The 14126-nt window shown below is 38.2% G+C and overlaps 1 protein-coding gene across 2 annotated transcripts in view; it reads right to left on the bottom strand.

Moving 5' to 3' along the window:
* The window catches only part of exoc4 (exocyst complex component 4), a 218359-nt gene that overhangs the window by 197347 nt on the left and 6886 nt on the right, over positions 1 to 14126 (bottom strand). For both annotated transcript variants that reach the window (XM_015352427.2, XM_006633281.3), the window contains exon 4: positions 5086 to 5285. In XM_015352427.2, coding sequence (XP_015207913.1) covers positions 5086 to 5285 — 200 coding nt within the window. The remainder of the gene's footprint in view (positions 1 to 5085; positions 5286 to 14126) is intronic.

Below are 14126 nucleotides of genomic sequence, written 5' to 3'. Positions count from 1 at the left end.
AAAGCTTATTTTTTACACTCCATGTTTGAATGATCTTTTATTGCGTTAACGTTTATTCATGTGTATCATGTGTTTATGTTTTTACTATTGCTTTGTTTTGCTGAATAGTATAACATGGCATTATGAAAGTAAAGTGTGTCGATCCATACAAAAAAACCAAATGCACCTACAAACCAAATGAGCTAAACAGACTGAGTGGCCCCCTCTCATTTTTAAGCTTTATCAGGTCCTTTACAAGCTCTGTCATGGTAAAACATCTTATATAACTAAATGTGAATTCTGAAGCAATCAAAACGATTGAAATCCATAATTAATTATGGATATGACAAACCACAAGACGTTAATCCAATAAATGACAGGGAACAACAGAACTGCACTCAATAGAAGCTGTAAATAGACATCGCTGCCTTCAATAATTTGTGAAAAGTCATTTTGGCATCCCCTGCCCGAATTCAGTCAATTTACCTATGAATCTTTACTATGACCTGCTTAGGATGAGTTATTGTACAATAAATAATAAAAGTTTAAGAAACACAATGTACGCAGCTTAAAAAAATATTCATCTTTACTGTAGCAGGAAATCATTTTAGATACTCATCCAAAAAACAAATTAAAACATATAAAATACATCTGGTATCTACAGCTAAGATACTTGCTCTATGAAGAGTCCAGTTGAGAAAATGCATAAAGGAAACATAAATTGGCTTAAAACATCAATAAAAACACTTCAGTCACTCGTCTATAACAGCCACAACTACAGAGACCTTTATCTCTACAGCTACTGCACCCTGGATAAAGCTTTGCAAAACTGCTCCTTCTGTGATCAGTTCTGCCTCAGTCCCACCCTGCATTATGCAATGACCTGTACATGTTTGTTGGAGAAAGGGCAAAGAGAGCTCAGAAAGTGGCCCAGTGGAAAGCTGATCTCTACAGACGAATACCAGTTTAAAAATAAATATGACTTTAAACACCCAGCAAGCATACAAACTATCAGTCACTACCTGTGGCAAGGTCAACTTATGAATGACCTCGATGTGAACACATGCCTAAGACTTTACTAACAGGAGAAGCATATAAATTCATGTACAGTACCTTTGATTGCACACTAATATTTAAAAGAGTAAGACAGCCTGTGGGAAAAGGGGTGTATTCCTTGCACAGAGGTTAAAAGATCTACTTTAAACCAAGGCATTCTCAAACACATTAACTGGTACAGATATATAATTTTACAGGGGGAATATAACTAAACTTTCACTCTGTAAAGAATAGCTCTTTAAAGAAAAAACAGTAGCTAGACTACAAACTGATAATCCTGGATTAAGGGGTGAAGATGTGTAGAGTTTGGTCAACATGACTGAAGGGGATTATTTCTTGGTTTAGAGCAGCAATCAGGGTTTTGCTTTTTGTAGCCTGTAGAAACAAAGAACAGGTTATAAACCCTAGTGAAAGGGACAAAGCTTGATTTCACACAGCCTTTCCAAGGAAAATCAAAGGCCAAACCAAATTAAAACACTGTCTGAGAAAAGATCTGTGCAAAATCTAAAGTTAAAATTAATACCAAGGCAAGGGTTAATACTAATAATAATTCCTTAGGCTTATATGGCATTTCTTTCTGGACACTCCACTCACAGTGCTTTTCAGGTTATGAGGACTCCCCTCCATCACCACCAATGTGAAGCCGCCACCTCAGTGATGCAACAGCAGCCAAAGTGCACCAGTCCACTCACCTCACATAGCTATTAGTGCGAAAACAGAGTGATGAAGCCAATTCATAGATGGGAATTATTAAGTTGCCATGATTGAAATGGCCAATGGGAAATTGGGCCAGGACACTGGGGTAACACCTTTACTCTTTTCAAGAAACTCCCTGGGATTTTTAACGATTTTGAGAGTCAGGTCTTCAGTTTTACGTCTCATCCAAAGGATGGCACCTTTTTTACACTACAGTGTCCCCATCACTATACTGAAGTGTTAGGACCCACACAGACTGCAGGGTGAGCGCCCCTTACTGGTCCCACTAAAACCCCTCCCAGCAGCCAGCATCATTTTTCCCAGGGGGTCTCCCATCCAGATACGGTTAGAATTGAGCTAAGATTAGGTAGACAGAAAAGAAGGGACCAAGAGCTTCAATTACAGTAGGTCTTTGACTTAGAGTTTGGACAGCACAGGCGGTTTAATTTAAAGATGGAGACAGCTAAAATTAGAGATGGTATAAAATGCATTTGTGTTAAAAAAATGAGGTTATTACAAAGCAAAGAATGTCTAAGCACAGTATTAGGAGGATCTAGGTTGAAGTATTTAGCTCCATTTTCATTTTTTTATTCATCGTTTGTTTTATGTATCCTTACATTTACATTTATTATAAGTATAGACCTTATAATACAACACTATCTATTTTAAAGACTTTTGTCATAAGAATTAAAAAAAAACTACAAAGTGAACACAACAGAAAGCTAGTCAAAGTAATATAGTGCTTATTTTTTGTAAAAGAAACCCTTGTTCTAACCTTTTGAACATAGCAAGCATCATTTATCTAAAACTAGTTCTGTACTTATTATTCTGTAAGAATAATTATGAGAATAATACAAACAAGATACATCAACAAGATACTGTAGGTCACTGACTTACATAAACATAAATGTGAAAAAATAACAATCTGACTGATTTTAAAACAGCAGGTCACGCATTATTCCTTTAGAAGCTTATACTTCCTAAACTGTGAGCTTGTTGTCATATGAAGCTCAATAAACCATCCATTATTTCTTTGTTTTTCCTGATTGAAGTATCTTTCTTCTGTAATATGGGGTAAAGGGCACGAGTCATCACTTCTAAATGGCTGAAAGTAAAGCATTCTTCAGTTCTCTAATTGCATGTCATTTGGGTTTAAACACTGCAGGTAATAGAATCCAGATGCCTTATTTAAAATGCCAAACCACAGAAGTTATTAGCCCTATTTTTTATGCAACAAGCACATTATTAATGGCAATGCTAAACACATCAGAAGACACATTAAAATGGAAATAGTCTTGCTATCCATAACATAGAAAGTGGAGTAAGTTTAACAGAACTGCAAAGCAAAATTTTAACAACTGAAAAACGTTCAGGCTAAAGTGCATTAAAGTTCTACAGTATAGCATGCGAGCCTATTTCCATTTGAATGAACCTATGCCATTTACATAGTTAGTTGGATGGGTTTATAGAGTCACAGCTATCTGGAACAATCATCACAGAAAATCTCTCTCTCTCCAACTAACTCTCTTTCTATTGAAAAAAAAGTTAATGGAATTCTTATCTAAGGATAAGAATAAGAACATAGAAAGATTAAAAATGAGAGAGGTCATTTGGACCGTCTAGCTTGATTGGTTGCTAGTAACTAAATGATCTAAGGAGCTCAGCTGTTTCTCGTAAGAACCCAGAGCATCAGCTTCAACAACAATGCTACGTAGTTGGTTCCAGACCTGCACAATTCTTTGCGGAAAGAAGTTCCTCCTGTTTTCAGTTTGAAATGCACTTCCTCTTAGCTTCCATTTGTGTGCCCTGGTAACAGTTCTCTATTCCAATACCGGAGGCACTTCTGCACACAAAGTGTTGTGGGAGTTGCTGCATCAAAGCTTTGTTGTCAGAGTTGATATCCAGGCTTTTCTTGAAAGATGTGATAAGTTGTATGAAATGACTTGTGGAAGAGATATCCAGAGGCAATTACCTAAATTAATAACACCTTGTTTTCTTAAGCACACGCGGTAGATTGCCATCAGGTACAAAAACATCCTATTTTTAAGTGTTCCCAATGCCTGTTTACATTTCTATCTCTTTAACGCGATATTATTTACAGACCAAATTACAGAACTTTGTCATTGTTCAGCCTGAGGCATGTTAATTTGTTTTATACTCAACACCTGGTTGAAATACCCATTTAATGTATTGACCATTTCTCTGTCACCCTCCAAAACATTTCCTTTATTATCTCTGTGACACTATGCTTCATCATTTACTGTTCCTGTGCTGTTGCAATACTGCAATACATTATTCACTATGCATATGTAATACATTTATTTTAGACCCAATAGCAATATTCATTTATACTGCTCTCTTAGTTTCATTTCCTTGTTATGTATGTTTTTAATTATTTTCATTAACTTGATTTTTTCTAAATCATTTTGTAAAGTGTTTTTTTTCTCCTTATATTTGATTTATTACACCATTTGGACCACCACTTTCTTGACTTTGATCTGTGAGCCAGATGAATCTGTTCTTCAAGCAGATTCTCTTTAAAATAACTGAGAATAATTTTGTAAGCAGAAATGAAGCAGCAGCTGTTATTTCAACAGGATTTTATTGCTGTTTCTTGTTTAAATCTGAAAGCTATGGAAACAATGCAAACCTGAAATGGAAGTAAGGATCAAAAAGTCTTGGGTAATGGGTAATTCCCAATGAGATCAGGAAGTGGAATGCAGAGAGAGTGCATTTTCCATTCTGTCCTGGATCAAATAAAACATAACTAGTAGCTATGTCATCCTGCAGCTCACAAGTGGCAACCCACTGAAGCTCAGCAGGTGTGAGGCTGATCAGTACCTGGATGGGAGACCTCCTGGGAAAAACTAAGTTTACTGCCGGAAGAAGTGTTAGTGGGGCCAGCAGGGGGCGCTCACCCTGCAGTCTGTGTGGATCCTAATGCCCCAGTATAGAGACGGGGACACTATACTGTAAAAAGGCGCCGTCCTTTGGATGAGACGTAAACCCCAGGTCCTGACTCTCTGTGGTCATTAAAAATCCCAGGGTGTTTCTCAAAAAGAGTGGGGGTGTGACCCCGGCATCCTGGCCAAATTTCCCCCTGGCCCTTATCAATCATGGCCTCCTAATCATCCTCATCTATGAATTGGCTTCATTACTCTGTTCTCCTCACACTGTGACCGTACTGCTGCACTATGGCTGCCGTCACATCATGCAGGTGGGGCAGCACACTGGTCATGCTGGAGGGAAGTCTCCATTACCTGTAAAGCGCTTTGAGTGGACTGTCCAGAATAGCACTATACACGGGTAAGCAATCATTAGTAGTAGTATTCTAATGCAGAGCAAGCTCCTTACCTTCCTGATCTTCCCTTGTCCTTGTCTTTGTCCTTGTTCTTGCCGCCCACCCGGCTGGTGGACTTGATGTACAGGTGCCTGTGCAGCTCGTCGATGAGAACCAGGTGCATGTTGAGCTTCTTGCTGTGCAGCTCCAGACGCAGGTCGCTGAGGCCTTCCACCTGCAGGAGAGGTCCCTCCAAGGACTCCACGGCAGAGACCTGTCATGACACGCCAGGGGCAAGGATCAAGAACACTGCAAGACAGCCGAGCGTCAGGCGCTTATACTAGGAAAACACACACCTTGTTGCACTTTAAACTGGGAGATATATTCCAGTGCTATCATGTAACATGACACTAGACTCACATTGGAAAAGTATTAGAGGTTAAGGCTGTAAATTGTGGGGCAGGACGGGGGCACAATGGTTAGTACTGCTGCCCAGGGCCCCGGGTTCAATCACTGGGATGCCATCTGTGTATAGTTTGTATGTTCTCCCCATCTTTGCAGGGGTTTCCTCCCACTGTCCAAAGACTTCCTTTAGATTAATTCATGTCTGGTGAAAGTAGAGAGGGTCTCCTGCCCTTTGCTTTCGAAGGAGTGGGTCTGAGCCGATGAGTGAGGGCAGAGCATGAACAGAGCCTTTCTATTGTGGCAGCATGTTCAGACAACTCTTAGTAAAACAAGATATTTCTAAATCCATGCTGCCTGTCCCCTAGAATCCTACTGCCATACAGATGATCCTGTAGATTAGTTCTAATTATCTTTCCCATAGCCTTAGGTGCCATAGAAGTAAAACTCACTGGGCTGTAATTACTTATTACTACTTACAGTTATGTCTTTTTTTTGTGTATGAGCCCTTCATTAGCAAATTTCCAATCAATTGGTATCACCCTAGTCTTGAGTGACCATTCAAAGAGTTTTGCAAACGGTCTAATGAATTAGGAGGGAAGGGAGCAACTCTGCGATATAATATTAATTCCTTGGTCACCTTCTTCTGCATACATTTTTGCTAATATATATTACAACCCTGTCATTTTGATTAGGGCCTCGCAATAGAAATAACTTTGTTTTGCTATAGACTACTGGTAACTACTTTAAAAAATGACCAAAGTTTACAATACTAGTTAGGTTACCCAAATCATGAGCGGATGATTCAGGTAAACTTCAGTATAATGCAAGTGACTCTTGTTAGATACAAAGAACTGTTTTACCACCATGCAACCCAATCTCATCAGATCTTGGAAGCTAAGCAAGGCTGGGCATAACCCATACTGGGAAGGGAGACCCCTAAGGAAAACCCGGCAGCTGCTGTGAAGTGGTGTTGGTGGACCAGCAGGCAGTGCTCTTTCTTCTGGACCAGAATTTCCCAGTATGGTGACCGGGACACTCTACTGTAGGACTTGCTGTCCTTTGGATGAGACGTTAAAGCCAAGGCACTGACTACTTGATTATTAATGAATTTGTTGCTATGGTCCTTACCAATGCTCCCTTTCATTTTTAATGGCCTGTGTGCGCAACAATTGTGCAAGCAATTTTTTTTCCCCAGGGACAAAAACTTGTGCGCACAAAATCGAGTCTATGTAAATTGTAAACCTGAAATTATTTTTTTGGCAATATACTCCTTCTCATAGAAGCATAGAGATCCAAAAGACTGGGACAGCGATTCAACGAGCCCGGTTATAGAGACTGAGTGCCGAGTGAGCATGAGCAGTGAGTACGAGACTACGAGAGCGTAGATGTCGATGATCGAGTAGCAATTATAATGCACACAGCCAAGTTGGGCCTCACGCAGCCAGCCTCGTGTGGTCAATTTAGCCATTTTTCAATTGACGACCGGGTTTAATTTTTTGTGCGCAGTTTAATTTCCTGTGTGTGCTGATTTCATAACCTGTGTGTGCTCACACTCGCACAGCTTAGAAGGAACATTGGTCCTTACCAGAAATAGGCAGTTTCCTAATAATAGATGGGTTGACGGATATTTTGACAGCCTTACATAAATATATACTATACAAAGAAATACATATAAAATAATATTCAAGCAAAAATTCAAAAACTCAGTAAAAACTCTGTAAGAATTAGACTACTTCTAATTAACCAAGCAATCTCATCACTACATATTCCAGAACGCAACAGTAAAAAATAATAATAAAGCCTGACAACCAGTACAAGCTTGGTAATGAGTTTTAGATAGCGATATAATGCTAACTAGCAAACACATTCTTAATTTCTTTCATTTACCATCTAAATCTCAGTGCTGCATGAGTTCTCATGTTACAAGGTACACGCTGTAAAGGATTTGATTTATAAAGGATTTCATTTTTAATTATCACATATAACATGATAATTAACAACTGAGATCTGGATTTTTGTAAGTGGATTATATTTACAAGTCACCGATTCCTAATCCAAAATAGCTAACAGGGATTTGAGACTCTACATTCTGATTGGCTGTTAGAGTGCACGGTCCAGCACCCACATCCTTAACACATTATTAATATGAATAACTCTGAAAGCAAAAGAAAAGATGACAAACACCGAATAAACATCCCTTGAATCATAAACATTTCTGTGTCCTAGCAATATAACCAATTAATGCTACTGAAACTAAAGTTTAAAGATAGCTCTTTGACAAAATGTTAACATCTGCAATTGTATTTATAAAATACAAATACATTTTTTCAGATTTCAAGATTCATCCTAACATCCAGACATACAGTATAATATATATAAAATGAATGTAAAATACAAAACTTGAAAATGATCTAAATGTCTTAACAATGACAGTGGAGGTAGCTGCTAAGAAGAAATACGTTTTTGTCCCAACTATGTGATTTGGTTGCTAGTAACTACAGTATGTGAACTCAGGATCATCATTAGCAGCTGTTTCTTGAGAGAAACCAGAGAACCCCCCATCAGTAACACAAGAGGCTGCAGACTCCCACCACTCTCAGTGTTGAAACGTGCCTCCTGTACTCAGATTTTACTGCACGTACCCGTTAACGTCCACTTGGCTTGTGTTTCACTGCTGACAAATTCTAATACTAGTAAATTCATTAAAAGGTTAAGTTATGCTGAAGCATGTTTCCTGTTGTGCATATCATAAATGTCATTTACGGGGTGCATGACATCACATCATCATTAATCTCCTAATAAGATTGCAAATTCAATAACTACAGTATGTGCAAATAATATATACCACACAATGCAGAAGCTGTGCTTACAAAATAGCCTCAGGCTTCTAGACGTCTGTCCATGGCATGCAAAACATTCAGTGGTACATGTAAGAAAAAAAGTCATTTACATGCCTGGGTCAGGCATATAGCATTTTAATGCCCTGAAGAAACCAGTCATTCAATTAGTTATTAGCAACAGTATTAAAGCTTTAACTTCCATCATCTTCTGGGTCCCAAAATTGCTCAGCCATAAAAAAATCATTTTTCATAATACTACAGTTTCTGGAGAAACAGCCATCAGAAGAAAAGCTGTCAATCAAACTAAAATTTAGATTTCTGGCGCTGGATTTTACAACACCTTAAGAAGAAAAAAAACTCAGCCACTCAGGCCCCCAAGATTACTTTCACATACAGTCATCAGTTCGGCGATTCTTGGTCTTGGTCTTCCTTTAAAAAGGCAACATGGAACACAGACGGTTCATGGGTTTTGCACCTCTGGGTGCCGATGACATGAATGACATTTCTGTGTAAAGCTGATAATATGTTCCTAATGTCAGCCTGCAACAAAACAGAACTGCACTTTATGGGTGAGTGCATAAACCAGAAATGAAACAGCTAATGACTTTCTTTGACTTAGGGAAAGATCAACAGGTGAACTTTGTAGATGACCACACTATGTATAGGTCAGTACATTTTACTGAGACCTAGGATACACACAAGTTAAACTTCCTATCACCACCTTCAGAATAGCATGATGAAACTATTAATTTAATAGCAATTTCAATCTGCCAGTGTTCACACATTTGTGTGCAAATATTTGTTTTCATTGACTAAAATATCTCAATTACAGAGAAAATCCACAAAATTACAGTTAATATTACAGTGTAAGTAAGCTAACTGCATAAACCAGAAGACGACAGTTAAAATGAATTCTTTCTTGCTTGTCTGCCACAAGCCAATTTGTTTTCTTTTATCTGGGTGTGAATTGCTATGTAGATGAAAAATCTTAACATTTCTGAACATTTACAGAAACAAACTATGATTCCTTGTCACAAACTGTATGCATTCTTCATGAATGCCTTCAGAACACGAACTCGAAAAGAAACGCACAACTTATAGACAGGTGGAAAATAGTCTTTTACATTTCAATTTTAAGGGAGCTTAGTCTTTATTCCTACAATAAATTAATTTTAATTTAATTAATAGATTAACACCTGGTTCTTTGGACATTATATGCTTTCATTACAATGGTATAAAAGCTCTGTTAATTAATTTCCTGCCAAAAATAAACGGAATCACATCTGAGTTAGTTCTCAGGAAAACCGACAGGTTAATTAAATTATTACATTGTTCACACCTGCATTTTCTGCATTTACATTTGTATGCAATGACTTCCAGAAAACTGCTCTTTTCACAGTTTTTGCTCATTTTTCTGTAATACAATAATTATAACATCCTTGCAAGTTCAGGTTTACAACTACGGTCTTCATGAGCTGAGTGACGTATGGTTAACGTTCCATGGGCTCTTGATTATTTAATGAACCCTTAATTGAGTTAGTCATTAATAAGGGCCTTTTTTAAATTTTTAAATGCTAAAAATTCAGAAAGGGAAAGTTATGTGCCATCTGAAATAAGTAACTTGAAGTCTGCAACTTTTGAGGAGCAGAAATCAATTAAACAGTCAAATTAAGCAAATTGCTAAGTTAATGAAGCTTTCAATTAAGTTACAGTGGGCTCAGTGAGATTGAAAACCTGAAGACACTGGGGGGCCAGGACAAGGAACGGCTGCTGTAAGATATCTGCAGCGCTGTATCTCATGTCACAGTAATGTCAATTTCCAGATTTGAAGCAGCAAAAGAAGAAAAGCCTTAATTCAGGGTCTTGTATAATGATCAGCTTTAAAAAGTCATATAAGGCACCTAGGAAACTATTATGCTTAAAAGAGAAGCAATACCACACGAGTAAGGGAATTAATTTTAAATAAAAACTAAAAAACTACACCTATATGTTTAATTTGACTGTTTAATTGCTTTCTGCTCCTCAAAAGGTGCAGACTTCACAGAGTGAAGCGGTGGCTCTGTGGCTGAGGACCTGCGCCTGTGGCTGGAAGGTTGCCGGTTCAAATCCTGCGGCCGGCAGAGGAATCCTACTCCGTCGGGCCCCTGAGCGAGGCCCTTAACCTCAACTGCTCCAGGGGTGCCATATAAATGGCTGACCCTGCGCTCTGAGCCCAAGCTTCTCTCCCTGTCTGTGTGTCTCATGGAGAGCAAGTTGGGGTATGTGAAAAAAGACAAATTCCTATTACAAGAAATTGTATATGGCCAATAAAGTGATCTTATCTTATTCAGCTGATTCAGAATGGATTTAGATCAATGTCACACAAGGATACCGGTTTATTCCACATCTCCTCAGGACAGACTGCAGAGGTGTGAAGCAATTAAAGGAGAGACTGCCAAGTCGAGAGCAATGTCTCCCCGTTTCGGATTGTATGAGGACCCAACCCTGCATGCCCTTTACATCTCACATAACACCGACAATGAGAAACCTCTACAAGTGCCCTTCTCATCTGCATTTAAGCAATAAAATAACAAGACACACACCACTGCGCTCCCCCAACTCCTATCATTAAACACGACACACTCTACTTTCATTACCACCTCAGCTATTACTTGTTTATATTTAATAAATCTTCATCAAACTAAATGAATGGTTTTTATTAGTTAAGCTAATGGCCAAATGATAATGCTCTGGAGAGAGATCAGTGCTTGTTGGTGCATTAAGAGAGAGTGCTGAGGTCCTAGGTCAAGTATATGTCAATGCAAATGAGGCAGCATTAGCAGTAACAGACTAATGCGATATATCACCCCTGAGCTAATAGAATAAAATAAATTAGATAAGTTTATTGGAATAACCGTTAGAAGAAAATGTTCCCTGCATATAAAACAGAAAAGGTATTACTCTAAACAGGATAAGGGACAATTGCCTGGTTAGCATGGTAGCAAACTACAGCAGTCAAACAAATCAGCAATATGAAGTCTTTTCTTGCATCAGCCACATGTGGGTACCATTTAACTCTTAAAAACAGTAAAAAGGAAACAAAAACTGAGTGATGAGCACAGGAATCAGGAAAAAAAAAGTGTTTTCGAGTGGGCCACTCTGTCATTATATTTTGTAGAGAGTTAGTTTCCCAGTAAATCTCTCCTTTCATTACGGACTCCCTCTTAGCAACTATTCCAAACAGCGTCCTGATGAACATCAGCACTTAAGAATGTGTTTTAAGTGACAGCTGTGCAATGCAATTACAGTTATTCTGAGCAAGACATAAAAACATAAGGGAATAATCAAGAACAGGAGTGACGATACCAGGAGGAAATAACTCTATGATGCAGAGCAAGCAAGCAATAGAAAAAAATTCCTCAGAGGAGGCTCACAGAAATTGAAACAGCACCATATATATAATAATTAATATTCAACCTGATAAGCCTTAAGCAGAAAAACATCTATATTTACACAAAATGACTCTGCGATTAAAACAAAAATATCTCAAGGGCAAAATTAAGTTTCTGAAAATCCTGTACTAAATCAGAGCTAAAGGGGATTCTGTATATGTCCTCTGTATAGTATCAGAGGACTTAAAGAAAACGAACAAGCAAAACATCAGGAACACTTGACCCACACGATTTATCTTCGTTATCAGTCTAGAGATAAAAAAGCAGGATATTCTCAGATACCCTTTGCCTTTATATGACTGGGGATATCAGCTTTCAGAACAGCATCAACACACCAAGCAAACATCTTCTCTTCTGGCATCGAATCTTAGTATACAGCAAAAAGACTGGGGTGAATCACAAACAAAGCTTCTGTGGTGAAATTCACAATTAAAAGTTAAACAATTAAAATCAAACAGCTTAAGAAAATGAATCCTTAACACCTTAGTAGCAGTTTTCTGAGGAGTACAACAGGTACACGTTAGTCCATAATGTGTGTCCACACAGAAAGCAACAGCAATGCTGAATAACAATTTAACAAAGGATAGAAAAAGAAGACAAATCATACTTATTGTTCCTTTTTTCTATTTAGGAATCAATCATTATTTTTCCTTTATCTACCCCAATTTAAGAGCTGCACATCAATAAAGCTCACTACTACAAGTGCTAAAGACATACATGTGCCTTAATGCAAACCTGAAGCACATACAGCAGCACTGATGCGTCAAGCAGAGAAAGTGTGCATTCAGATAACACAGGTGCTGAGCTGGGCACACCACAGCTCACTTTAAACTGTACACAATTTGGACAATTACAGGTGTCACTCCTTGGAAGGCCTGCATCGCTCTCACCTAATGGCACAGACGAGATTCAAACCAGGCAAAGGGCTTTAAAAAAGACAAATCGTTTACGTGTCTCCACACACATTACATACTAACAAAAGGGTGCAATTTTACTAGAAACTGCCTTCTAAGTACACCTCTGACTGCCTTTTCTTCTTCAATACCTCAATTTACTGCTGTTTTTAAAATTAAAACAGACAAGCCCAATGTTAATAACACTTACTTGAGAACTTCTTTCAAAAGTCATTCTAGCACTAGTTATGTAAAACACACAAAAGGAACCTTACAGAATATATCGATTCCCAGTTGTGCCCCAGCTTATAGTCAACATGGCCAGGATATCACAGGAAGTTCAAACTGAGGACGTTACCTTTCAAGAAATTAGGAAGCGCGACAAAACAAAAAATAGGTTAGGTCTCTTTGTGTCTCAATGAGCCCTAGTGCCGAGAACCAGAGAGCAAAATCCCATCAATTACTTCTGGCTTTAAATATTCACAGTACAATGGGGCAAGAGGAATATTATTTCAAGGGAAGCAAGAGTGTGGCTACAGACCAGACGTGTCTCAATTGTCCTGTCCTCTCAAGAGGATCCTCTCAAGAGGATGACAATAAGGTCGAATTTGATTCACGCTCTTCCATTTGGTGATGGAAAGCACAAGACTTCTATGCATAAAAACGATACTACATACCTAAAATATCCATAACGTACACACAGATACCTTTGTTGTTGAGGTACTTACCTTACATTCAAGTAACCTGCTTTTCAGCCCTAAGATTCTCAAAGGCCCTGGGGCCCCAGGATGAACTTCTCAAACCAACACAGGGTTCACAACGACAACTGCTGTTTACACTAACATGGCAGTAATGGGTACGGAAACATCTCACTACGGTAACAACAGGGGAGGAATACGAGATGTTATAACCAAAGCTGATATTAAAAATTTAAAATCCAATAATCTTCAGCAGATCAGAATAATCTTTCATCCCACTTCTTTAATTCCACTGAAACTTCACATCATTCCTAAACAGATCATCTGCCAGTGTTGCATTAATAATTCTATCCAGAATTAATCTTTATGCATTAGAAAGAGCAGCTGGAGTGTTGTGAGTGATAATGAAACCTGTAACAAGCCATCTTTTGCCATCGCATCAAGACAATGGGGGAATTATAATTTCAATTTAAATGCAGAAATCTGAAGTATGCATCACTGGCAAAATTACTTCAATTAATCTGAACAGAATACAAAGATAATATTAAAAGGGGGTGATCCAGTTAGTTGGAATGTGTTTTAATGTGTCTGCATTAATCAGGGTGAGGAGAAATGCTATAAATCAATGTTTTTATTGATGAACAAAGAAAGACAGGGACATTACCACACAAACAAAGCGCAGCAAAACAGTCATTTCATTTTCACTTGGTTTTCTGGCCATTCAAAGGCTACACCAAGCTTCTTTACACTGCAAGCAACACTAATCAACTTTTTTTCTCTAAAAAACAATCAAACTCCTATTTTAAAAAAGGAGACCCCACAATGAAACACTGTTACCTCTGCATTCA

Source organism: Lepisosteus oculatus, chromosome 7 (genome assembly GCF_040954835.1).
Source record: "Lepisosteus oculatus isolate fLepOcu1 chromosome 7, fLepOcu1.hap2, whole genome shotgun sequence".
Lineage (NCBI taxonomy): Eukaryota > Metazoa > Chordata > Actinopteri > Semionotiformes > Lepisosteidae > Lepisosteus > Lepisosteus oculatus.
Note: the sequence above shows the minus strand (reverse complement) of the source record. Positions and strands in the feature narration are given on the sequence as shown.